Genomic DNA, 25,106 nt, shown 5'->3' on the forward strand with positions numbered 1-25,106 from the left:
CCTCCGCCTGTCTGTTCCACAACACAGTACAGTACACACCAACACAAGTGTGCTCAGTCACTGCTCTCAGCTCCAGCCTCTGCTCTCTCCATAAACCAGCCATTTATCATCAATCATGGCCGCCGGAGTACAAATCTAACTCCCGTCTTCTTCCCTCCCTGTCGTCGGGAGGAGGGGAGGAACAATTTTTTTTTTTGAGGGGGGATTATTTGTGTTTGTTTGAGGAAACAAAAAGAAAAAGAAGAAAAAAACTATAAAGTCTCACACTGATTTTCTCTCCTGCTCGTGGAATTACAACACACATCTCGCTAAGGGAAAATACCATTCATGTCAAGCCTTCAAAATGCAGCCGCCGCCGAGGAAGGTGAGTGATTTGTGGGAGCCCGTTATGTTGAAAGCCGCTGCATGGGGCTGAGTGTGTGCACACAATGACAGCATAGAATACAGTGCCGTTACCTTAACGTGGGGATGTACTGTGTTTTCTTAACCAAACACACGCGAAGCGTTTGATGCTCCGGGATTCAGAAACACTACAGCGGAGTAAAGACACTTGCTAGCCAACATTAGCAGCGATTAGCTAGCTGGGGTTAGTTAGTAACCCGGTGACATGAATAATATGCAGCTGTCTACAGCAGCGTCAACGAGGTTAGCTCGAAGACGCTAACACGACTGACAAAAATATGATGCTGTGGTTGTCTGTTGAATTAAACCACCCAGTAAATGACTTTAAACGAGTGAAACGAATTTGCACGTTCACGTGAACGTAGGGCAGTACAGCGAATATTGAGTAACATAACCCAGTGTTTTGATTGTGGTGCAGCATGCGTGTTATTGTGCTTCAGATGTGCTGACAGGGTAACAAAAGCTTGAGGTTTCTCCAGCTCTGTGATGCTTGCTGCTGTCTGAAGGAAAGACCTTCAGTCTTTTAGTCCAAGCATGGTCACATCAGAGGATGAGCTGACACACACACACTAACACACACACATGCTGGTTTTTGCATTCTTTGTGTGCACACTCATAGACCTAATGCATTCCCTAGCTCCTTACCCCAACCTTAACCATCACAACTAAAAGTCTAACCTTAACCTTAATATTAACCCTAACCCTAAAACCAGGTCTTAATCCTCAAAAATCCCAGTAAAGTTGTGTGGACCAGCCAATATTTCCTCACAAAGATAGGTTTGCTTGACAATTCCTACACATATACATTGACATCCATTCATTTGGACAGTCCATACAAAGCGTTACCCCTTACCTTAACCATTACCGTTACCACAATTAGGAGGTAATGCCTCATTAGGACCATGTTTTGGTCTCTATGAGGACTGCCGGTCCTGACAAGTTCAGTGTGTTTTGCGAGAAAAGGTTCTACAGAGGTGACACATATGGATGGGAGCATGCACACACACACACAGAGAGAGAGAGGCTGTGTGTGTTCAGATGCTGCTCCATTGGTTGCTATGAGTGAGTGTGTGTTGTCCTGAAATAGATGCATGAGAGCCAATTACCCTGCTGTGAACCTCTGCACAGTTTTCTCTTAATTACCACATATTCCCCCAGTGCCATTCATGGTCAGTTTTTTTTTCTGTTCTCTTCACACCAGACTGTCCTTGAACATGTCATATCACATCTCGAAAACACACGTGTTGATGCTACCGTGATTGTCATGCACCGCTGTTTCTGAGTCAAATTAGCGTTGTGGTGTCTTGTTTGTCAGCTGTCCGTGTCTTTTCCCTTTTAGTTTGACTCTGATGTTTTACCCCGTGCCAAAGTGGCTGACACACTGAGTGCACAGCCCACAGCAAAACACCCAGAGTCTATCAATACATGACTGTTACAGCTCCCTAAAGGTCCAGTCCATGTGTAACATTTAGAAGGGTTTATTGGCAGATGTTGGATATACAACTTCTAAATATGATTGTATCATCCATCCATTTTCTACCGGGGTGCTGTGCCAATCTCAGCTGACATAAGGTGATAGGCGGTTCACCAGTCCATTGCAGGGCCGGATGGAGACAAACATAATTGCTTAAATTGCTATCATAATTTGGTTTTCATAGCTGTAGGATAAGCATTTTATATGTAAACAATGGGCTTGTTTTACAGGAGCTGCCATATTTTGCTGCCATGTTTCTACAGTAGCCTAACTGTGGAATGTCCGTTTTGTGTTATGAAGCTTAGCTCCGCCCACAAAAAAAAATCAGATGCGTAATTTCATGCATGCAATGAGGAAGATGGAGGAGGAAGCAGAGAGAGTGGAGGTAATTGTGAAAGTGTTTACTGTTTACATTCTCTCTGGGATGCAAAGGCCACTATTATAGCGGAAACTTAATTGTTCTTAAATCGAAATCTCCAGTCGAATCAATGCAATTAGCAAATGGCAAAATCTGCAGTTGATACTTTTAATTGTGTTATGTTTTGTGCAATTAAAGAATGTAATTTAGATTTTAAAGTTCCTATAATACTTGAGCGGCCCGCGGTTAGTGTAGTGGTTAGCACTCTTGCCTTTGCAGCAAGAAGACCCGGGTTCCTGGGTTCGAGCCCCATTTGGAACAACTTCAGAACAAGGGCCTTTCTTGCAAGGAGTTTGCATGTTCTCCCCGTGTGTGCGTTGGTTTTCTCCGGGTTCTCCGGCTTCCCCCCACAGTCCAAAAACATGAATTGGTCACTCTAAATTGACCATAGGCGCGAGAGTGGGAATGAATGGTTGTTTGTCTCTATATGTGGCCCTGTGATGGACTGGCAAACTGTCCAGGGTGTACTCCGCCTATCGCCCAATGTCAGCTGAGATACGCACAGCACCCCCTCCGGTGGAGGACAGAGCGGTAGATAACGGATGGATGGATAATACTTGAGTTAAGTGAGTTCCTTTTATGAACAGTAGTATGGTGGTAATGCTGTCACATTGTCAGGGTAGCACAGTGAATATTAATCAAAGTTCAAAGCGGAATCACAATATCTGTCAGAAAAATCGAAAAGGCAGCCCGAGTAGCCACCATATGTCTCTGACGCCAATGGGGGAAAAGGAAGAGTGAGTCTTCTATTAAGTGCACTCTGCAGTCTTATTATTAGATTTTACTATTCTTAAAAGTCAAGGTCTTTAATTTGTTTCTGGAATAAAAAGGTAATTTTATATATTGATATCATCCTTACATCCTGATAGCATCAGTGCAGTCTGTGTCTTTACCTGCTGCACTGTAATAAGCACGATCAATCATTGAATTCAAACTGCGTACCTGTGCGTCACTGACCTGTGTACCTGCGACCAGTGACTTTACAACAAGCTGGAGCGGCATTCACCGAACTCCAATGAAAATGACACTTTCAGCAAACGAGTCTCGGTAAAATGACGAAATCGCAATACGGCAAATTACCATTTTAGATTAGATCGTCCTGACCTATACACATCATATTCTACAGACTGAAGAAAAAACCTTCTGTTTCCTCACAGATCTGCACAAATATCACAGTTATCATTAAAACTGTGATTTTCCCCAGATTCTCCCCAAACATTCCCTCTCATATCGCAAAATCAAAATTGTTCATCCCTACTGGGCAATGCATGGCTATTTGGCAGTATAACTCCATGATGACAAGACGTCATCTTTTGGATATTGCCTTGTTGTGACAGGGCATCTGTCACTGTCTTTTATTGACATTGAATCAACAGTTGTTGAGTTCCGAACTCTTCTTCAATTTACTTCAATTTGCAGAATTTTACCATATTTCTTGAACAAAGAAATTCAGCAGATATCATCTTTTTACAAGAAGGGACAGAGACTCCATTCCTTTAATGTATGCAGCAGGCTTCAGAAGGCCCATGCAACCAGACTGGGGGGGGGGTTGGAGTCAAACCAGGGGAGCAGAACCGACTTAATAACCTTGTGAGGACGGCCAGCTCTGTGTGGTTGTCCAGGAGCTGGACAGTTGGGAGGTGATGGTGGAGAGGAGGATTACACAATCTTAGATACCACTCCACACCCCGTACATACCCATTTTAATCTTGTATTTGCATCATATTGAATGTAACCTTGCATTAATTTATCCCGCAGTCATTTCTTCCTTGGGAGGATATAACACAAGTGACACAGATACAGAAATGACTCTATCATTTTAGAGTAGATGTTTATTTTATTTTAGAGATTAAATTGCTGTATTTACAATGCGTTGCCAGTTTCCTGTGAGCCCTAACGTAAAATCTTCTTTCTCCTTCATAACCTACGAGAAAACACAACACTTGTACAGTGTACAGCAGCATCAAAGCTGAGCAATAAAAAAGCTTCGTAACTCTTTATGATGAGCTTTATGGTGTTACCTCTATGTGGATACAGCATTGCCTCAGCTTAATTGAGGTCTGCTGTATTGTTATTATTGTGCATTGACATTATATGTAAGATAAACCAACTGATCATATTCGTACTGTAATTCAATATTATTTATCTGATGCGAGGCAGCACGAGAACTTGTTTGTAGCAGATTCCTTGTTCTCGTGTAATTCGTGTTCCTCATTAAAATAAAGGATTATAATACATGACAGACGCAGGGGTTTCTTGTTTTCTGCGTTATAAACATACCAGCAGATTAGATATCACTACACAGGGTAGCATAATTCTAATATGCTACATTTCTCTTTCCAATCAACTTATTCCCGTCACATTCCTCTCACTTTATTAATCTTCTTGTCACCGACTGTCCTTAATTCTCTTTTCTCCCCCCCCATCTGAATTTGATCACACTTAATATTCTTGCCTCTTCTCTCACTCACAAGCTCCTCGCTCATTCTCACTTTGTCTCCCCGTCTCCTTCTCACCACCTCCTTCTCCACCTCTCTCTTGCTGTGTTTTCCTGTGACTGATGGAAGGTGAAATCATGTAAAGTTATTTTGCCCAGCTAATGTAATGAGCCACTCCCTCCTTATCTTCAGAGACATGGCACATGAAAGGAAGCAGCGCTGCGCTGTGTGTGTGTGTGTGTGTGTGTGTGTGTGTGTGCGTGCGCGCACATGTTGTGTTGCTAATTGTTTTCTTTGAACAGAGCAGAACAGTCATGAATTTACCCACTGTTTCTTTGCAGAAAAGCTGATGGAATTCACCCAACAATAAACAATGACCTCAACTGTGACCCTGTGTGTGTGTGTGTGTGTGTGTGTGTGTGTGTGTGTGTGTGTGTGTGTGTGTGTGTGTGTGTGTGTGTGTGTGTGTGTGTGTGTGTGTGTGTGTGTGTGTGTGTGTGTGTGTGTGTGTGTGTGTGTGTGTGTGTGTGTGTGTGTGTGTGTGTGTGTGTGTGTGTGTGTGTGTGTGTGTGTGTGTGTGTGTGTGTGTGTGTGTGTGTGTGTGTGTGTGTGTGTGTGTGTGTGTGTGTGTGTGTGTGTTTGCTTGCAGGAGTTGTTTGTGTTTGTGCGTGTTTATTGATGGTGAGCTCTTTGTTTCGACACAGTGTGAATGAGTGCAGTCTACATCCTGCTGGTTTGAGTGTTAAAATTTGCCTCACATACTGTATGTACTCGCTCACCATTTAATTGCAAAAATGTCTTCCCTGACCTCTTTAAATGTTTCACAAAACCCTGAGGGATGTTGAGGAATTACTGATGGAATTGTGTGTGTGTGCGTGTGTGTGTTACTGAAGCAGAGCACAGTCAGTTTGGAAGAAATGTTGAAGTTAAATTGTTTGCATGTAACACAGGAGCTCCTTCTGTGAGAGATAAATCGATTAAATCACGTGATTGTGAAAGGAATTACGTTTTTTTCTGAAATGGCATTTATCTGACCAGCTTTACTCATTAGAACTCAGAGAAGTTAAGAGGGGAATGGAAGTAAAATTGTTTGTTTCAAGGCTTTCCATGCCTCTGTTTTTTGTGTAATTTAAAATGTAATATCTTTGGGTTTTAAATAATTAGTTGGGTGAATAATTTTTTTTTTTTTACAATCTACCGAGAGTCTTACCTATTAAGGAATGTTAATTGTTAGTTGCAGGCTTGGTGGATAAACATGCTGCATTTGTTACATTGGTGTATCATTGTTTTTTTGACTTCATGAAACATTTAATCTAAGGGTGCTTTCACACCTATTGTTTGATTGCTTTGGTCTGCACCATTCAGAAAAATGTTACAATGTAGCAAACAGACGTGGGTACGGTTTGCTTTCACATAGTTCTAAACAGACCAAAATAGACCGTGAAGACCATCGGCACCGGAACCAGACTAACCCCCGATTTTCACCGGGCCTGTCACCGCAGCGGAACCCGTGGAAAATCGGGGTTATCCTGTATCTCATACCCATAATGCATTAAACTAGACCGTTTCGTCCCATTTGGTTTGGTTGCTTTCACACCAGAGGAACCGTACCAAAGTAGGGCGAATACTGCGGTCCGAGACCACCCCTTCAGGCTGGTTGATTTGGTGCGCACCAAAGGACCGAGATTACATTCACACCTACGCAAACGAACCGAACCACAGCATTTGGTGCGCACCAATTGCTGTAGGTGTGAAAGCACCATAAGTGGGCTTGGTTGGTATGGCTATGGAGGAAAAAAGGTCTTTATTAATTTGTTTTTATGTGACCCGCAGGCAGGTAGAGAGCAGACAGACTCCCATTATTTTATGACCAGGAAAGGAAAATGTTAGGTTTAATTTGAACCAAAATCTACATCGAGATTCATATCATCCAAGGTTTTACGTCTCTCTCTCTCACAATGTCGGTCTCCCTCAGAGGATAAGGAATGTGATATTTAAATAATACTTGAAAAAGTGCAGATGGTTTCTTGCAGTGTTTGGTTTTCGATGCATGAATATGTGTCAATGTGTTTTTTTTTATGTTTCCTCCAGGTCAAAGTGACACAGGAGCTGAAAAACACGCACACAGAGCAGATGACGAGACTGCACTTAAAACACCAGACTGAATGTGACCTGCTGGAAGACATGAGGTACAAACGGGTCCTTTATCACTCACTGGTACACGGTAGAAATGGTTCAATACTGCTTATTGTGTCTGATATGAATACTGATATCCACAGCGTTGGATTTTTACTAATACCCTTATCAGTCTTGCCGTAAACACCACTGTCACTGGGAAAGTTTTGCCGCCACCACTCCGGCCTGCACCTATACTTATAAACTAGAGTTTAACAGGCTGAAAAATATAAATGTTAGTCAGGTTCTGGCTTGGGCTCAGTCAAGTACATTGGTTTCCTGTCTGGCGCTCCCTGTTTGGATTATTATACTGCTTGGCCAATCCACGAAGCTTCTAAATCTAAAGAGTGGAGCCATCAGCCATCTAACTGTTTCCATTTGTTGCAATAAATGCTTTAATTATGATGAGAGTGTTCCTGACTGACTCTCTTTTAAACATGGTTGTTAATAAAACATTTGTGCTACTGCTAATGCATTTACCACCCAGCCGTAACCAGCCATTTCTAAAAACATAATGCAGCGTTCGCCTTTAGTTTTGCAGCCACCACTTACGTCCTCGCCACACGACTGTGGTGGCAGACATCTCTCATGAAAGCATGTTGCCTGTATTAACAGGAGAATTTCACATCATAGGGTTTTGCAGATTTTTCTTTCTTTCTTTATTATCCAGTGATTTTGGCCATTATTGGACCAATGCCAGTACTAAGTATTGTAACAGCTCACAGGTCTATGGCCAAAATCACATCCCGAGACGCGATTTGATATCTAGATAATGATACAACTTGCTTGTCCCTTTCTTGAATATGCAAATGAGGCCAAATCTTATCATCTAACATCTTCATGAGTATTTTCTGTATGCTTTGTTGTGGCAATAGCCTTAACCTTGCAACACGTTTTGTTTTGGGCACTCAGCTGTTCTTTTGTGGCTCTCGTCTAAGGCTGCACCTAATGATTATTTTCATAATAGATGAATCTTATTATTCAGTTTTAATGATTGTCTTTGTTATTATACGGAGCATAGAAATCTGCAAAATCTTCACATTTTTAAGCTGAAGAACCAAGGATGAAAAAGCAAATAGTTGATGATTAATTTAGCGGTCGATAAATAATCGATTATTGCAGTTCTGATCTCTCCATATAAATTTTTTTTGTGATTTTTGATGATGGTTCTGACATTGACTGGTAGAAGAGGTTAATAGTGTATGACACTGTTAAAGTAGACATATTATACCCTATTTCTATAAGTTAAACTAGTTCCCTGGTGTCCTAATGAACATGTCTGTGACATGCTTTGGTCAAAATACTATAATAAGGATGAAGCACCACAGCAGTTCAATCACCCTGACAAAACAGCCCTGTTCAGAACACTCAGTTTTGAGCGCCTGTCTCTTTAAATGCAAATGAGACACAGGAAACTACGTCAGCGTCACTGAGGCTCTGGCAGCTAACAGCAGTTAGCATTTGGAAAAGCCATCATTTGTCAACTCTAGTAGGCACATTGCCGTCATATGTAAAATGTATCCACTGGACACACGTAAATCCTCTGAGGCTGGACGTTTGTGTAGAACTATGTGCTGCACTGTGCAGCCAAGAATAGAACACTTCGTAGACTTCCACTCTTCAGGATACTATTGCCCTCCCCTGCAAGTGTTTTAAGGAAAAAGCGGAGCTCCACGAGACAACAATTCCAGGAATGTGTCATTGTGACGTAGCAAAGAGTGCAGAAGTCAACATCACGTTTTATCTCTTGTACTTAGACTGAGGAGGACCACGAAAACATGAGTGAGTCATCTTTTTCACACTTTGCCTACTCATAGGGCCTCCAGAGTCCCAAATATAAGTATTAAAATCATTTAAAAGTTGTTTTAGCATAATATGTCTCCATTAAGGAATCTGGTCTGTAGCCTTTCTTTAAGGTACAAGCTCCTGGTTTTGTCCCGGCTGAGTTTGTGTCCCTGTCGCCTGTTTTGAAATTCCAATGTTCTGTGTCATGTTCAGTCTCTGTCATGCATCCGTGCCATGATTAAGAACGTGAAACACCGTCCAAGTGACTAAAAGAATGACACGTGAATCCATGACGTACACAAAAGAGCACAATGTAAAATCATTGACAGTTTAGTATATTGTGATGTTCCGCACAATGCGCTCTCGTCATGGAAACAGCAGAGACAAAGAGAGAGGGAGATAATGAGAAAGAGATGGAGTAGAATAATTTAATTATCATTATTCAGTTTTTGAGATGGATAAAGGGTTGTAAAAAAGGACTTCCCTGCTGATGTCCTCCTCTACTACTATTTTGCTCCTTTGTCCTTTCTTTCCAAATTTTAAACTGTATCTCTGTCATCTTTTCTACCATCTCCATCTATCCCATTCTCTTTTGTGCTGACTTTTTGCAAAATCTATGATCTATTCTCTCTCTCTCTTTATGCTCTTCAATTGCTCTGTTGACTAAACATTGATTATGTGTGACAGTAAACTCTCTGATATTCTCTGCTCATGCTCTCTCTGCTTCATCTCCAATGGACACTTCTCTCTCTTTCTGTCTCTACTCTCTCTCTCACACACACACACACACACACACACACACACACACACACACACACACACACACACACACACACACACACACGAGGGCAGTTCCAGCTGTCTGAGAACAGATCGCATTGTTGCTGCTGGGTTTTGGAACGTGAACAAGGCCCTGGTTTCACTTGTGGGACAGGCAGAGAGCCAGTAAAACATATGTAACCCACAATGTGTTAGTTCTTCAGTCAGTGTCGGATGGAGCTACACACCACACTGTAAAGCTCTCCAAATTGAGTTTGTCATGCTCAGGGTTGGAAGATTCTGCCTGCAGGGTTTTTCTCAGCATGATCCACTAACCTTTAATGTTTTCTAACAAATTCTGATGACTCATTTTCATAGTGGGGGGGGGGTGGGGAATCAAAAAATCTGTTGCATTATGTTGGTGCAGTGAGCAGGGAGACACTGTGTCACACAGTTGATGATTATTGCGTGGTGTATGCAATGTGATTTCAGGGAAAAGACCAAGGATTAATTGCTTTGTCAGGGAGTGAAATAATAAATAAAGGAGGCGGCAGCAGCTGCTGAAAGACGGTGAGAAATACATTTGCCTACTTCTTTGTGGCAAACAAAATCATTCTGCCTGTATCAGTCTAGACTGACTGCATATGTTAACACTGCAGCCTGGATTTGCTCAAAACCTAATACACAGCCTGTGTGAACTCCCGGGAAGTGGAAATGCTCTTGCATTAATATTTCTGAAGTAAAATACCATTACCTCAGGCTTATTGCATTGCATTTTTCATCAAATACAGTTATGTAAATATATATATATATATATATATGGTGTAGTTGGAAGTCTTGCGTTAGATCCATTGGCAGTATCTGTAGATATGGATCAGAAAATGTAACTGAATTGCATAATAAATCAGCGTGGCTCTGTGTTTTACCCTGCTGCCCTGCTGTGTTTGTGTGTTCATCTGAAAACTTGCGCTGTGAGTCAGTTTTCTTCTGGTTCTCTGTTTTTCTTCCCACTGTCTAAAAACATGCAGATTTGGGGATTAGGTTGGACACTCTAAATTAGTGACAGATCGTAGGTGTGGGGACAATACAAGGGGACATGACTGAGTCAGTAGACAAATGACCTTCATCTGCCTCTGAAGGTTTTATTCATTTATTTACCTAAGTCTTATTAGCAGTCTGTAACAGTTTTTTCCCTCTCTGTACTGTTAGGCTGCTATGTGCAGTGCAGCCGCATCACAGAAGAAGGCCACAACAGAAAGAACAGAACACAGCTGTGCTAATTGCATTCATTTTTAATTAACATTAAATATGTGAAAGTGGCGGCTAATTCGGAGTCTGCGTGCGGTCAGTGTTCACGTCTGAGTCATCACTGCTTGAGTCCAAACTCCAGTCAGAGTCCTAGATGAGCAGCTAGGTCATGGCAGCATTGCAAAATCCATATTGTGGCAGAGCACAAACACTTGTCATGATGACATCACAGGGATTCCACTTGTCTAATTTAGTGTGGACCAACTCTACTGAAGAAAACACATTTCCCCACGGTATATTTTAGCCTTTATCTGAAATGAATGTTTGAAAATCTGAATGCATTTTATCAGTTATATATATATATCGTATCAACAAATAACATTCTATGCTGTTAAAGAATATGAGTTTATTTCAGGCAGTTTGTATTGTATTATAAAGGTCGACTATACATTTCCCCTGGCAGATGCTGAAATTAGTTTTTCAGAACAAAAATGTGTAAACTTACACCTGTGATACAAATAATACTTAATATATGGCAAAAAAATGGCCCGATTACTTGGTCAGGTCCGTTAATCTACCTCTAGTTCCTTCATTCATTCCTTCATAGTTTTATTCATTTGATTTCTCATAGCTAGTCAATTGCTGTGTCCAAAACACTCAAAGCGGCAAAGAAGCTGTTCTTTAATGCCTTGTGGCGATCACGCTGTGAGAAAACACGACCACCCTCCTCTGTCCCTGTCACTGTCTGTGAATCATGTTGCTTATTCTGTTGTCGCTGATCTCAGTCTGTGTCCTGTGAACCATTGATCGTGGCTGTTTTCTCATGTTTGATCCGTCCTCCTCGCTCTGCTTTTCAGCCTGTTGCCCCCTTTGTCTGCAACGACACACTTATGCACATTACACACACACATAAACGCAGACAAACACACATGTAGCATACACTTAACGTCCAGTCTCAAGTTTTTAAGTGTTTCCTGTCAGACGCATACTCATCTGCAAGCCGGGGCAATTTCTGTCTCCCTGTCTCTTTCATGCACAGCTGATGCTGACACTGCTTTTTGACTCATGCACCACACATGGCTAAACCTACAAACACACACACACACTGTGTCAGGAGGGCAGGTTACTGGAGTGGAATCAGAGAGTGATAGAGAGGGAAAGCTTAAAAAGCTGAGTGCATAACATTTAAGAGAAATGGAATAGAATAAGGCAAGGGAGACACAAATGTGGAGATTTTTAGGATAAATTGACCGTGAGCAGAACAAATGATACGTTCAGGAAACCCAGGACCAGAGGTCCCTCTGTCGCATGATTTCCTGGATTGCCTCGCATCATACGTATCACCTCCCGCAGTGAGCGTCACACAAATGTTATGACCGTTCAGCTGCGATTACGACACCTGAAGCTGAACGGCAACAACAACAACGACGACATAAAAGCTCCGCCCCCTTTTCATTCCATGCCATGCCGTTGTAAGAAACACACAGTGCGGAACAAACATGCACAGTGGGTGTGAAATTGTCTAGCTGGCAATTGGATGTGTGCATGTTTATGTATGAAGTCTCCACCGCAGAGTAACCGGGGCAGCATGAAAAGCCTAGACATGTCCAACAATCCCAGAGAGGATCTGTGTGCTTGCCAATGTGCTTATACTGTATGTGTGTGTGTGTGTCTGTGTGCGTACTGGACTGGTGTTGACTTGAATGTTCTCGAGGCCCTTACTCACGCACAAGATAAGCACAGTACTGAGATACAGACCCAGGAAATGCTTATTTTGGGGATGTGTCAGAGACCCTAGACATATTGGTGTCCTATGGCAAAGAGAGATTCAGAAGTTTCATAAAGGTGAAGACCTCATTTCTCCTGAAGACGCTTGTGGTCACATCATCCTCAGTGAACACGTGTATTGTACACCTGGCTTTGTGGCTTAGTTGATTTAAGTGTCTGTCTAGCAAACACGAGCTCCCTCCATATAAATCCCAGCAGTGCCTATTTTTTAGGCTCATACATATCCTCATAAAATGAGAGTATTTGGAAGTCATTCACCACTCTTCAAACTACTTTCCATGTTAAGAGTGGTTCCAAAAATAGCAGTCATTTCATCACTGTGAAAGACACTTTGAGCCCTCTCATGAATGAAATTCAGATTTAATGTTAACTCTGTCGAGCGGCTTTACCGACGACTCGTGTCTGGCTCTAGGTAAATAGTAGTCTGTTAAGGTTAATTGAAGGTTGTAAATGACTATGTATTATATACTTAAAATGTGGCAATTTAAAACTGTAGGTAGAATATCTTTGTCACTTCAATATCGTTGGATGAAGTTTAATATTGTATAGGTTGTCATAATACAGGGAACTGTTGAACAAGTGAACCATGGGGCACTTTTAATGGGAAAATTGCACATTCTACAATATTATAATAATACAGTATTACATAGAAGGGGAAACAAGTGACAATTGGTGTCCACCAACATCAAGTTATGTAAACCTCCAGCCTCATAATCTATCGTTCTCCTTTACCCCACTTCATTTTTTGTGCTGACTTTGCCATGACATCCACTCGAAGGATTGTTTGATCAAGGTCGTAGTAGCGCCATTTTATACACAACACAAACACAAACACACAAACCAGTGACGAGCAAAGCAGTTCATTTTTGTACTGAATCATTATAATCAGTTGATTAAAAAGATTAGATCAGTGATCGGAGCGCAGACTGGGTCACTGAAATACAGCTGAAGGGGTTGTGATTTGGCTTTTGTCAGTGCTGTTGCTAAATGCACCAGCCTCTTCTGTTAAATCATGAGATTTTTGACATTTCCTTGCTAAATGTTGGGGATTGACACGTTTTCAGGATTTTTAAGTCTTTTTAATTGATCTACACTTCTACAGCGTTGTGTCGTACGTTGCGTTCATGACTCTTCCAGTGACGACACTCTGCCCAACCAGCGGCCGGCAGTCTGTTGGCGTCACATTTTAGTATCGGCTCAGCTCGCTTGGAATCTCAGCTCGCTTGAAAAAAAAAAAAGGAGGCTACCCCGAATCGAAAAGCAAAAAAAGCGAGTAGAATCGAGTCAGAACTGTACACTGTAAGTGTCACTGAACGTATTATCACAAAGCTAACTTCTGGACAAATGCGAAATGAAGTTCAGCTTGAACTCAGGCCCTTCAGGTTATGTGACTGATGCACTGCCTACTGTGCCAGTGAGGCCTGTTGGAGGTAATGGAGGCTCTTATATCCAGGGGTAGTCACGACTGTGAGAAGGGTGTATATTGTATTTCGAGTGATACGCTCAAAGAGTTGAACCTTAGACATCAAACACATGTCTGTGAGAACAGTTTGTCTTTATCTGCATAATAATGACAAAAACACTTCATAACAGCCTTTACACAGAATGATGTCTTGGGAAACATTTGACAAGAAGCTGTGCTCTATTCGTTCGGGCTGTAATTAGCATAGAGAGAAACGTCAGTAATTAAGCTGTCTACACTTACACCGAGTGTTGTCTTCTTTTTTGTTTCTATTGTTTCCTGCTGTTGCTGGATTGTAGCTGCTATGTTGCTAAGTCTGTTATACGGTGTTTATTTTAATAGCTCAGTTGGGTGATTTAAGTTCCAATAAAAAATTTAATGCAGCCACAAATTATGTGCAGTTTATTACTGTATACACATAGCAAATATCTCAGGGCTACATGTATAATAACAGATGATTTTAACATTAACATTACAATACTTCCTCACAATAGCCCAGATCAGAGCGGGTATAATGCACAATGTGTAATTTATGTTTAAAGGGGACATATTATGCAAAATCAACTTTTTAATCATTTAAATCCTTATATTTGGGACTCTGGAGGCCCTATAAGTCTGCAAAGTGTGAAAAAACATGCCTCACTCATGTTTTTGTGGTCCTCCTCAGTCTAAGTACAGGAGATAAAACTCATAATGTTGATTTTCCGTGCTGCTTGGGACGTCACAAGACGCTAAATTCCTGGAATTGTTGTTTTGTGGAGCTCCGCTTTGTTCGTAAAACATGCAAGAGTGCTGGCGAGGGCAACGGTATCCGAAAACCAGAAGTCCGTGAAAAGTTCTATTCTTGGCTCCTCAGTGCAGCACAGAGTTCTACACAAACTTCCAGCCTCAGAGGATTTATCTGTCCAGTGGATACATGTTATATATGACAGCAATGTGCCTGCTAGAGCCTGCAAATGATCACTTTTCCAAATGCTAACTGCTGTTAGCTCCCAGTAGCCTCTGTGGCTGATGTAATTTCCTGTCCCTTAAGTTTAGTTTTACTTAAGGGACTGCTGTGGTGCTTCGTCCTTATGGTATTTTGACCAAAGCATGTCACACACATGTTCATTAGGACACCAGGGAACTAGTTTAACTTGGAGAAATAGGGTATAATATGTCCAATTTAATATAAAATCAGGTATGAACAGGGCCTTTGTTCCTATTTACATGTTAAAGCACCTCCCAGACACAGTAGTCCTTGGAAAGATTTCCATTCAAACCCCAACAATGGGAAAATGGCTCGGTCCCCTCCTCCAGTTAGCAGACAACAAAATACATTGTTACCTTACCTACATTTTCTCAATTTAGGTTTAGAGTTTCAAAAGCTTAAAACAGCTTGTGTTTTAGTTGTGAATTAGAGAATTAGTGGGATAAATGGTACGTCAAAGTTTTTGTGGTATGACCTTGCTGAATCCTAATCCAAACATCCAGTGTGCTGGAAATTAGATTGGGGCCTTTAACTTGAATTTATATTAAAATATGCAGGGAAATGTTTGTGCTTTTTGTCTGCACACACACACACATGCACAGACGGTACATTATCTTTCCTTGTAGTCATAGTAATATCTAATGTGATGTTTTTGATTCTGCACATTCCTGGACTGTGATAAGAGCTCCCATTCTCTCTGCTCAGGTTGTCAGGTTATAGTGAGAGGGCAAGAGGGGCCGAACGCAGGGCTTTGTGTGCATTTTGTCGGTCGCTCTGGCACAATATAATGTTTTTGAAGTAACTGTCAGCCAAATAAAGAGACAGCAAGAAGACATTATTTTACATCATATACAGTAGATGTGTCCGTTTGTCTCTTCACTTCACTTCCTCAAAACACATAAACTGTTCTTTGTCTCTTTGCAGGAGCTACAGTCTAAAGAAGGGGCAACTGGAAAGGGACTATGCACAGGTAAGTCTAGCTTGACTTATATATTTACTCAGATTAATATTTAGAGAACTAATTGCTGTTTACCGGTGAAACTGTGGATAAAGGAGGGGCAATGGGAAAAGGCCCAATCAGCTGAATACTGATCTACTGAAGATTACCCATGTTGCATAACATTGTTGTCATTAGATTTAAAAAAGTAGCAACAATGAAACATTATGTGTTTGACGACACTTTTAGAAATAAAAGTACTAAGTAGAACCATAAAAGGTTCTTCGGCTTGTCCTCATAGGAGAACCCTTTTTGGCTCCATGTAGAACTTTTCTATAAAGGTTCCACCTGGAACCCTTTTGGTGGGTTCCACCAAGAACCCTTTTAAAACCCTTTATTCAGGAAAGAGGTTTTAAAGGGTTCTCTGGATCAAAATGGTTCTTACTGGAACCATTAGTGTTACCAAGAACCCTTGGAAAACCCTTTCTTCGGATAAGGGTTTTTCAGAAGCAAATGGTTCCAGGTAGAACCTCAACTATTGTAGAAGGACCGTTTTGGAACCCTTATTTCTCAGAGTTCTTTTTTAGCTTTCTGACACCAGGTGGCTTAAGTGCCTGTCTAGTAAACAAGAGATCTGGAGGTTCAAATCCCAGCAGTGTGTTTTGAACAGTGACATTTAGTGGAATAAATGTACAGGTTTGAATGCTATGACTCTCCTGATTGGTCCACTATCATGCATCAAGCACAAGCATACTTATAATGTACACACGCTTTTTCAAATCACTTAGATTTTAAAGAGGAGCAGTTTTTACTTACTTAAAGGTGCATTATGTATTACATTTAAAGCAACTGACTGTGACTGTGTCACAGAGACTCAGGAATAATGTTCATATAACAAACTGAACTCACCAACAACAACAGTACAGCCAAAATATTTGCATTAAAAAAAAAAAATTGCGCACAGCAAATCATGTTTATGTTTTTTCATCATGTTTTCGCATATGGTGCCACCTACCGCCGTCTATCAATCATTGCAGTCAGTAGAGTCTCAGCTTCCGAGCAACCACAGGTTGCCTTTTGAGCTACAATGGTGGCGAAAACGAAACCTAAAAGACCTCGGTATTTTGAATTTGAGTGTAGTAACCGTTTTTGGCCACATTCTTACGTATAGCGCCTTTAATTTTCCTTTGTTTTGTCATTTCTGAAGGTAAACAAAATCTCATATTCAGTTGATGGAGACTCATTGTAATGTTGTAATGTTCTCAACAAACCGTTGGTGAACATGGCTGTCACTGTGGCTGAGGTGAACATGCACCCTTGCATAAGTGACGTTGCTGCACTGCTTCAAACCTTCAAACGAACAAGCAGTAATTCAGCATTGGCTCTTGAACAGATGATAATTGGCATCTTGGATAACTTTATTTGTTGTGGTAGGAAATAAGGATAATGAAGACAGATGTCAAGTATTACTATTATTGCCTTGAATGAGGCAACATTTAATTTTAAATTACATGTCTCAAAGAAACAGACATGGAGCATAGATCCAGTTCAGATCAGACTCTTTGGCATCTCTTGTGTATGTGACAAACTAAGTGTGGGTGTTGACAACCTTGCGTGTGTGTTGCGTCAGCATGACAGTATGTGCGTGAGTGTTGATGTTGCCGTTTCAGTTCTTGGGACACCCTGATGGAACATCCTTATATTTTTGTCCTCAGATTACCGGCTACTTCTTTGCAATAATATTTTGGGTTACTGGAACGTCTTGGTGAAAAAACATATAGATCTAATAATATCTGACCAGGACATCCAGACACTTAACTTATCATTCAAACATACAACAAGACTAATTATCCAGAAATCGCCAAGTTCTGTTTCAAACTGTTACAACCTCTTCATGTAAACACCCTCGACCTACCAACTGTCCTGGTCTCCTCCCTTTGTGAGTTTAAACTGACTTACCATGATATGTGGTTACTGAAATTGATGTGAATTATCTTATTATTGGTATGGACTCAAAACTGTAACGTGATAATACTGACAAAAACATAGTAATGTTGTCATTTCAAATAATGAAATGAATATTACTGCAACCTTTAACTGTGGATGAATATGGAATAATAATATTCCAAGTAAACCTTTAGTAATGTTAAATTGATCCTCGACTTGTAACATGAAAACTGATCATACTGTAATGAGTAAAGTGCTGTATATAAATGACTAAATAATAGTCTTTCACTGAACAAATCTCACACAACCAAAATACAGTTCCCATTTTCCCTCTCACTATGCATTTGTTAAGAGGTTTTTAAGAGGAAACCAAATAGGGCTCACTCTCAGGCTCAAAGTCCGTCTGTAGCTCAATGAAAAACATTATAATGCAGCATCCATGCAGCATACTAACATATTTGCTCTGCCTCTGTTCACGTAATAGCTCTTATTTGTAACCCTAATATCCATACAAACATGTGAGGATGAGATGGAAGGGGACCAGTGACGGGACCAGTGGCCCTCATGGACCTCATAGACCACAATTGTGAACCTCTGGTTCCTAAAGTTAGGATTACGATGTGAATTGTGGTTGGGTTGAGGTTAGGTTTAGGCATTGCAGTAATTGGTAAGGTTAGCATTAAAGGGGTTTAACTTGGCCACTGGCTCAGGGGTCCAAAAATGCTCGCCTCTCCTGCACTTCATATTTTGATGTGCAACATTCGTATGGCGTCTTATCACAGGTTGTAAAGAAATACCTGTTCTTTTTGATAGGTAATAGTTATGTGAAATCAGTCAATCAATAGGTAAAATATAAATACAATGGTTTGGTGATGGCGAGACAGAAAAACAATTAAAAATGGTTAAAGTTAGTTTTAGGGCTCAATATAAGGAATATGGTTTCCTTTGGGCTGTACAAATGAATGACCAATGAGGTGTCCTAACGAGTATAGCTGTGCAAATCTGTGTGTGTGTGTGTGACACTGTGTGTATTTAAATGTGGTTTGTGAGCTTCCTGTGGTCAACCTCTCTGGTTTCAGACACTCATTATCTTTCTCTCTCCAGTGTTGCGCCTTTTCTCTGTCTCTCACTATTCCCCCTCAGTCTTATTCTCTTAAGAAATAGAGGTTGCCTAGCAACAGCAGCAACCCCCCCCCCACTCCCACCCTCCCCAGTCGGAAAATGGATTCCCTCCTAATTGTAGATGTGTGCAAATATGTGTCTGTGTATTAATGTGTGATTACTCTCATTGATGCACGATGAATGGGGAGAATGTATTTGGTTTCAAATTCCAATCAGTAAACTTTATTTTTTTCTTCCCTTTCATTCGTTGTCACAGGGGATTATTATCGTGGCACGTCTGACTTTGACACTCGTCTCCTTCTCTCCGCTAGACACTTGTCGTTGTGGTAGTGGAAACATTCGGTTACTCCGGTGAAAGTCATTGGCCCCTCCTCCTGGTGACACTGAGGGGAGCGGGGGGGTCAGGGGGCAGAAACCGACACGAGCATTTAACAAAACAATAAAAGACAGCCCGGGAAAAGAGCAGAGGGCTGGTGTTGGGGGAAGACAGCGGAGTGATAAAGAAAGTGACAGCGCTGTCATTTAACCTTTGGCCCTTCACTGTATTACAGCAGACATCCCATCAGTGAAGGACTCATTACCAGCTGTCAGTCAAAGCTTTCATGTTTTTGCATGTGCGTAAGTGTGTGTGTGTGTGTGTGTGTGTGTGTGTTCCTCTGCCACAACCAACATTACTGGAATAGTTTGAGGCTGGGGTCATATTTAACTGTACTGCCCTAAAAAGGCCAGCCTGCTGTGACTGCTGCTGCTGTGTGTGTGTGTGTCATGTCTCAAATCAGCACTTTCTCATGGCCTTTATAGTTAAATTGTAGCTAAATTATAAACGCTATATTTACCGTTTCTGTCACCCATCATCACCTCTCTTTACATTCCATGTATTACAGAACTACATGTGCATAGCACATGTCTGTAATTCATCTTAAATGCACCCAATATGTGATCTATATGCTGATTTTAGACTTTGTCCTGGTGATTTAACAACAGCTTACTCTGCAGATGTGAATGTCAAAGGCAACCTATATAACACACGCAGGTTTGTGCAGTTATTATATTAAGGTTTCTGCATTGACTTTCATTCATTTGGACAGCCAAGCGTTAGCCTTACTATTAACCATAACCAGTTAGTGACTAACTCTAACCTTAATAACTACAACTCATATCTTAGCCCTAAACTTGATGAGTTCCTTAGAAATTACCTCATTAAGACCGAGTTATCGGGCCAATTCCAATTCCTATCTTATCCCTCAAGCTCAACCCTTAATCTTAACTGGCCCTCAAAACCAAGTGTTGAGGGTTATTTTGTCACTTAGAATGGGACACCCCTTAAATGCAGATACATCTTCAGACTGTGGGGGGCAGAATAACGCGAAAGCTGCGTCCAGTCTGTCAACTTACGTCACGATTATTTATTACGATCCGTTTGTCAGTCAAGTTATTAGGTTGTCAGTTAGTTACAAGATGATACTCATACAAATACCACAACCACGGACATATTCAGCTGACAGTTACCACACACCACGGCTTATTGAAAAGTAAACGATAGCAAGTGATCGCTTGTCCGCACCGGCGGGCTATTGACAAAAGATCGTAAAATAAATGTTACGCAACAATGACGTGAGTAATCCATAATATGGGCCTAAACTAAGGGTTAAGCAAGGAATTGGAATTCACCCATCGTCTCCATTAGAACTACCACTTGTGACAAATGCAATTTGCAAATTTTATTCCAGAAAAGGTCCTAAAGAGTTATCAAATGCATGTGTGAGGCAAAGAGCTTTAGGGCTAAGAAGTGCAGACAGGAAGAGGGAGAGAAAATCAAGTATATTGATTTAGGAAGAGCCTGAGAAAGTAAGAGGTTTGGAAAAAGCAGATGCACAAAGGCAAGGCGAGAGGGGAAAGAACTTGAGACAACATAAGTGAATGGGACATTAACTTCCAGAGAGTTTCCATTTCCGTTGTGTGCTTGTTCACATTATGACAATAACGATCTCGTCTGTTTATCGAGGTAACTTTCCACGTAACTGTGTTCCGCTACCGTAGCAGCTGAGATTGCTGTGAGGAATAGGTGGAAAGAGCGAAATTGATGGATGAATGGATCAGTTATTTACCACTGTTTAAATACATTCAACAACATCCTGATCTGACATATGTGTGAGCATTTATTTACTGTGAATACAGTGAGTTTGCCTTCACTTAATCTTCAGTTGCTGCTGTTTGGGACGGTGAAAACAATAATAATAATAATACCAAAATGAAGCAGTGACCTGAAAAAGACCATTTTATCATTCATTCATTCATTCATTCATCATTATTCATCAGTGGTGAAAATAATTGCAATATCAACCTGTCTTTGTCACACAGACACACACACACTCAAACACGCTGTATAGTACAGGCTCTGGTCTCCTCAGGATATCCTCCTGTCTGGGTTCCCTGTTTGCCACCAACCTGAAAGCATGTGTGTGTGTGTGTGTGTGTGTGTGTGTGTGTGTGTGTGTGTGTGTGTGTGTGTGTGTGTGTGTGTGTGTGTGTGTGTGTGTGTGTGTGTGTGAATGTGTGTCTGTTTCACCACACGTTTGTGTATGGCAAGGAGCTGATCCACCCTACCATTCTCGGGGCAAAGGGGTTGCCATAGCAACGTGCTGTTCAGGTGGTAATCAGGTGATGACAGCAGAGAAATGGCGATGAAGGCTTGAGAGAGAGAGAGAGAGAGAGACAGGTGAAGAAAAACATTGGGTAATAAGAAAAATGTGACTGACTGAGAACTTTACATTGTGGAGGGCAGCGTCGCATCTTTTAGTGCACAGTTTGCCGCACGTTTGGAAGAAGGAGGAGCCAGGAGTGAAAATGAAAAAGCACCAGACATCCTCACAAGTTGGCCAACGACACCTCGGTGAAGCTGTCACAATCAGTCACCCAGTGTGCTTCTCACACCATTCAGTCACTGCCAAGTTTAGCAGTCATTGCTCTTGCTCAGACCGTGGTCCTGTCACTCATCACGGAGGCTTTAGGTTGTGTGCTGGCTTTAAAACAAGGTTTCGAAGCCAGGATAAGGAGGTGGCTTGTGTCTTGTCTGATGACTGGTAAAGATACAGTACTACAGTACTTTTTTTTTCAGGTTTGCAATACCCAAAAATGTAGAGTAGAGTTTTGAAGAAGAAAGCCTTAAAGGTGAAGTAAGTAGTTTATAGTGACATCTAGAGGAGAGGCTGAAATTTACAACAACGAACTGCTCCTCTGCTCACCCCCTCCCTTCCCTGAGCGCAAAGGTATCCTCAGCCGGTCAAATGTGGCCCTCGTCGTCTTTCTCCGTGTCAGCAGATGAGGTTCTAGTATTTATTCAGACAACGAGGGGGAGGGGGAGGGGGCGAGGACGAGGGACAGCTCTTCGTGGCCACGGTAGAGCTGTCAGAAGCCAGCGAGGGAGATGGCGAGCTACCGCGGCCGTAGCAGACGAAGCGGAGAGAGTGGAGGCGGGACTTTCGCTACAAGTAAAGCGACGCTTGATTTGTTCTCTCGGGTTTGTCTATACAGGCTCCAGTAGAAACATGGCGTCTCGCTGCTAACAGTGGCAATGCAACAGCGGCCCGCGACCATGTTATTTTACATGACTTTTTGAAACGCTACGAAAATGAAACAAAAACTATTATACAGCGACTAGACAATGCAGGAGCACATAATATGTATAAAAAAGTGGATTTTGGGTTATATAAACCCATAAATACTACGCAGTGTCCCTTTTAAACATTTGATTTCTTTCATTTGCCACACATTCTCCACATGAAAGAAACCCCCCCCCAAAATCCCACATAAATAATCCATGTTGACACCACAGGAAGGCTATCACATCCCTGGCACTTGTGTTGCAATTTTAATGTTGAATGTCACCCAGTCACACGCTGACATTATCACAAAACCACACACACACGCCCACTACGCCCTTCCCTAGAGAATGACGGAGAGAAGTCGGCTGAGCAAACATGTTTCCTCATGTCTTGGACAGTGCGCTTTCAGTGCCACATTTTTTCCCATGTTGCCACAGGGGTTAATAAGGATATAACAAACATTCTATTTTAGTTGAATGGTAAATAGATTTACTGGGATGATAAAATTAACATTTGACCTGGTTTTTCAGTTGGTGTATTTAATAAGTAAGTAAAGTAATGACATCAGCCACAGAGGCTTCTGGGAGCTAACAGAAGTTAGCATTTGGAAAAGCGATCATTTGCAGGCTTTAGTAGGCACATTGCCGTCATATATAACATGTATTCACTGGACAGATAAATCCTCCGAGGCTGGAAGTTTGTGTAGAACTCTGTGCTGCACTGTGGAGCCAAGAATGGAACTTTTCACAGACTTCATGTTTTCGGATGGATATCGCTAGTGTGTTCTGACGGCGTCCCTGCCTGGTGTAGCGTGATAAAAATTTAAAGTACGTAGTGAAGATGAAGGATGCACACCATCGGGCCATGCTCAACTTATATCCAAAATCTTAGGGCAATCTGACAAACGGTCAGCAACACAGAACACAACTTGCTTTATAGATAGATGTTATTAGTGTTGTATTTATACATTTTATTATATAAGGTGGTTGGTGTCGGTGCTTTGCTATTGGGCAATATAACAAAATAATTAAGAAAGGAAGAGAGAATGACCCTATGCACTTAATTTGCTAGACTACACAAATCTGTATTCAGTTTGCTGCCAGCTCACTCACACAGAGACACTGCAGGGCTAATGGGGTGAACTTTTTGAATAATATTTCCTCCTGGAGTATTTTTCTGGTGTGCCATGGGTCATGCAGCCGCTGTCTCTCCCCCCTGAGACACAATCTTGTGTGTCAACTGAATGGAACCAAATTTAATGTCTAAGGATCATGAGGTAAAAAAACAGTCGGTGTTTTGACTGGTGACCTCGTTCGCCATCTGTTAAAGGCATGATGGGCAAGACGAGCGAGAGTGACGTAACATGAGAATGCTAAACTGGCAGAGTGAAAGTGACGGAGCTGAGGAGAGCTGAAACAGAACACCGGTGGCTGGGAGACAGAAGGAGTAATTTATAGACGTAATCAAGATTAGTTATTCATGCAGACTTTTATAGAGGAGCGATGAATATCACTGTGTCACAAAGCTCTGTTGGGCACTGATGCTGCAGCTGTTGTCGGTTAACAACTGTTTTAATAATGAGGATTTACTCTCTCCCGTCCACACCAACACAGACACATTCATCCACAGAGTGTTCACAGGCACATAAGGGCAGTGTCTGCAAGGTGTTGCCTCTGACACAGTAACCTAGTTCATAAGATGTAGGTTATATTCTCTTTGTCCCTTAGGGTTTCCACTCGTACACACAAAGTGTTTTGGGATTCACTGCTGCTGACACAAAGCTGATCCAGTTTATACTGATATTGTGCAAAAATTAAGATTCAAAGTGCTTGACATAGAACATGTATAATACATCCATCTATCCATCCATCCATTATCTACCACTTTATCCTCTTGTGGAGGGTCGCGGGGGGTGCTGTGCCAATCTCAGCTGACATAGGGCGATATGCGGGGTACATCCTGGACAGTTCTTAGCTAGTCCTTCGCAGGGCCAAACATAGAGACAAACAACCATTCACTCTCGCATTCACACCTACGGTCAATTCAGAGTGACCAATTTAACTAATCCCCATAGTGCGTGTATTGGATTGTGGGAGGAAGCCGGCGAACCCGGAGAAAACCCACACACACACTCACGGGGAGAACATGCAAACACCATGCAGAAAGGCCCTTCTTCTAACCGGGGTTCGAACCCGGGTCTTCTTGCTGCAAAGGCAAGAGTGCTAACCACTACACCAACCGTGCGGCTCATGTATAATAAAACTGTACAAAATGATTTGGCTATAGAGCTGTTTGCAGACGTCACCTGTGATACTGTGCATGGCTTTACTTACTCGCCTACTTGTTTAATACACAGAGTGAACTTGAAACACATTATCTTCAACAGATAGTCTCGTTTTTGTCCATCTTGCCTAAGTTCCAGTAGCATTTTGTGATGCACTTGTACATTTCTTGAGATCTTTGGGTGGCTTTGGTCTTTTAAAGATGCCCTCATCCAGTTGACTGGGCTGAGGCTTGAACAAACCCTGTGGGTCCTGTCATGCTCAGAATGCAAGATCTACACACATGCCATCGCA

At 41.7% G+C, this 25,106-nt stretch overlaps 1 protein-coding gene across 1 annotated transcript in view; it reads left to right on the top strand.

Annotated features, from left to right (window-relative positions):
- Positions 1-287: 287 nt before the first annotated feature.
- Positions 288-25,106, top strand: part of fchsd2 (FCH and double SH3 domains 2) — a gene marked incomplete at its 3' end in the record, with an annotated part of 52,710 nt that continues 27,891 nt past the window's right edge. Inside the window, exons 1-3 of the mRNA XM_083886936.1 lie at positions 288-364; positions 6,824-6,921; positions 15,844-15,889. Coding sequence (XP_083743062.1) covers positions 344-364; positions 6,824-6,921; positions 15,844-15,889 — 165 coding nt within the window. The 5' untranslated portion in view covers positions 288-343. The remainder of the gene's footprint in view (positions 365-6,823; positions 6,922-15,843; positions 15,890-25,106) is intronic.

Source organism: Microchirus variegatus (assembly GCF_963457635.1).
Source record: "Microchirus variegatus genome assembly, chromosome: 3".
NCBI lineage: Eukaryota > Metazoa > Chordata > Actinopteri > Pleuronectiformes > Soleidae > Microchirus > Microchirus variegatus.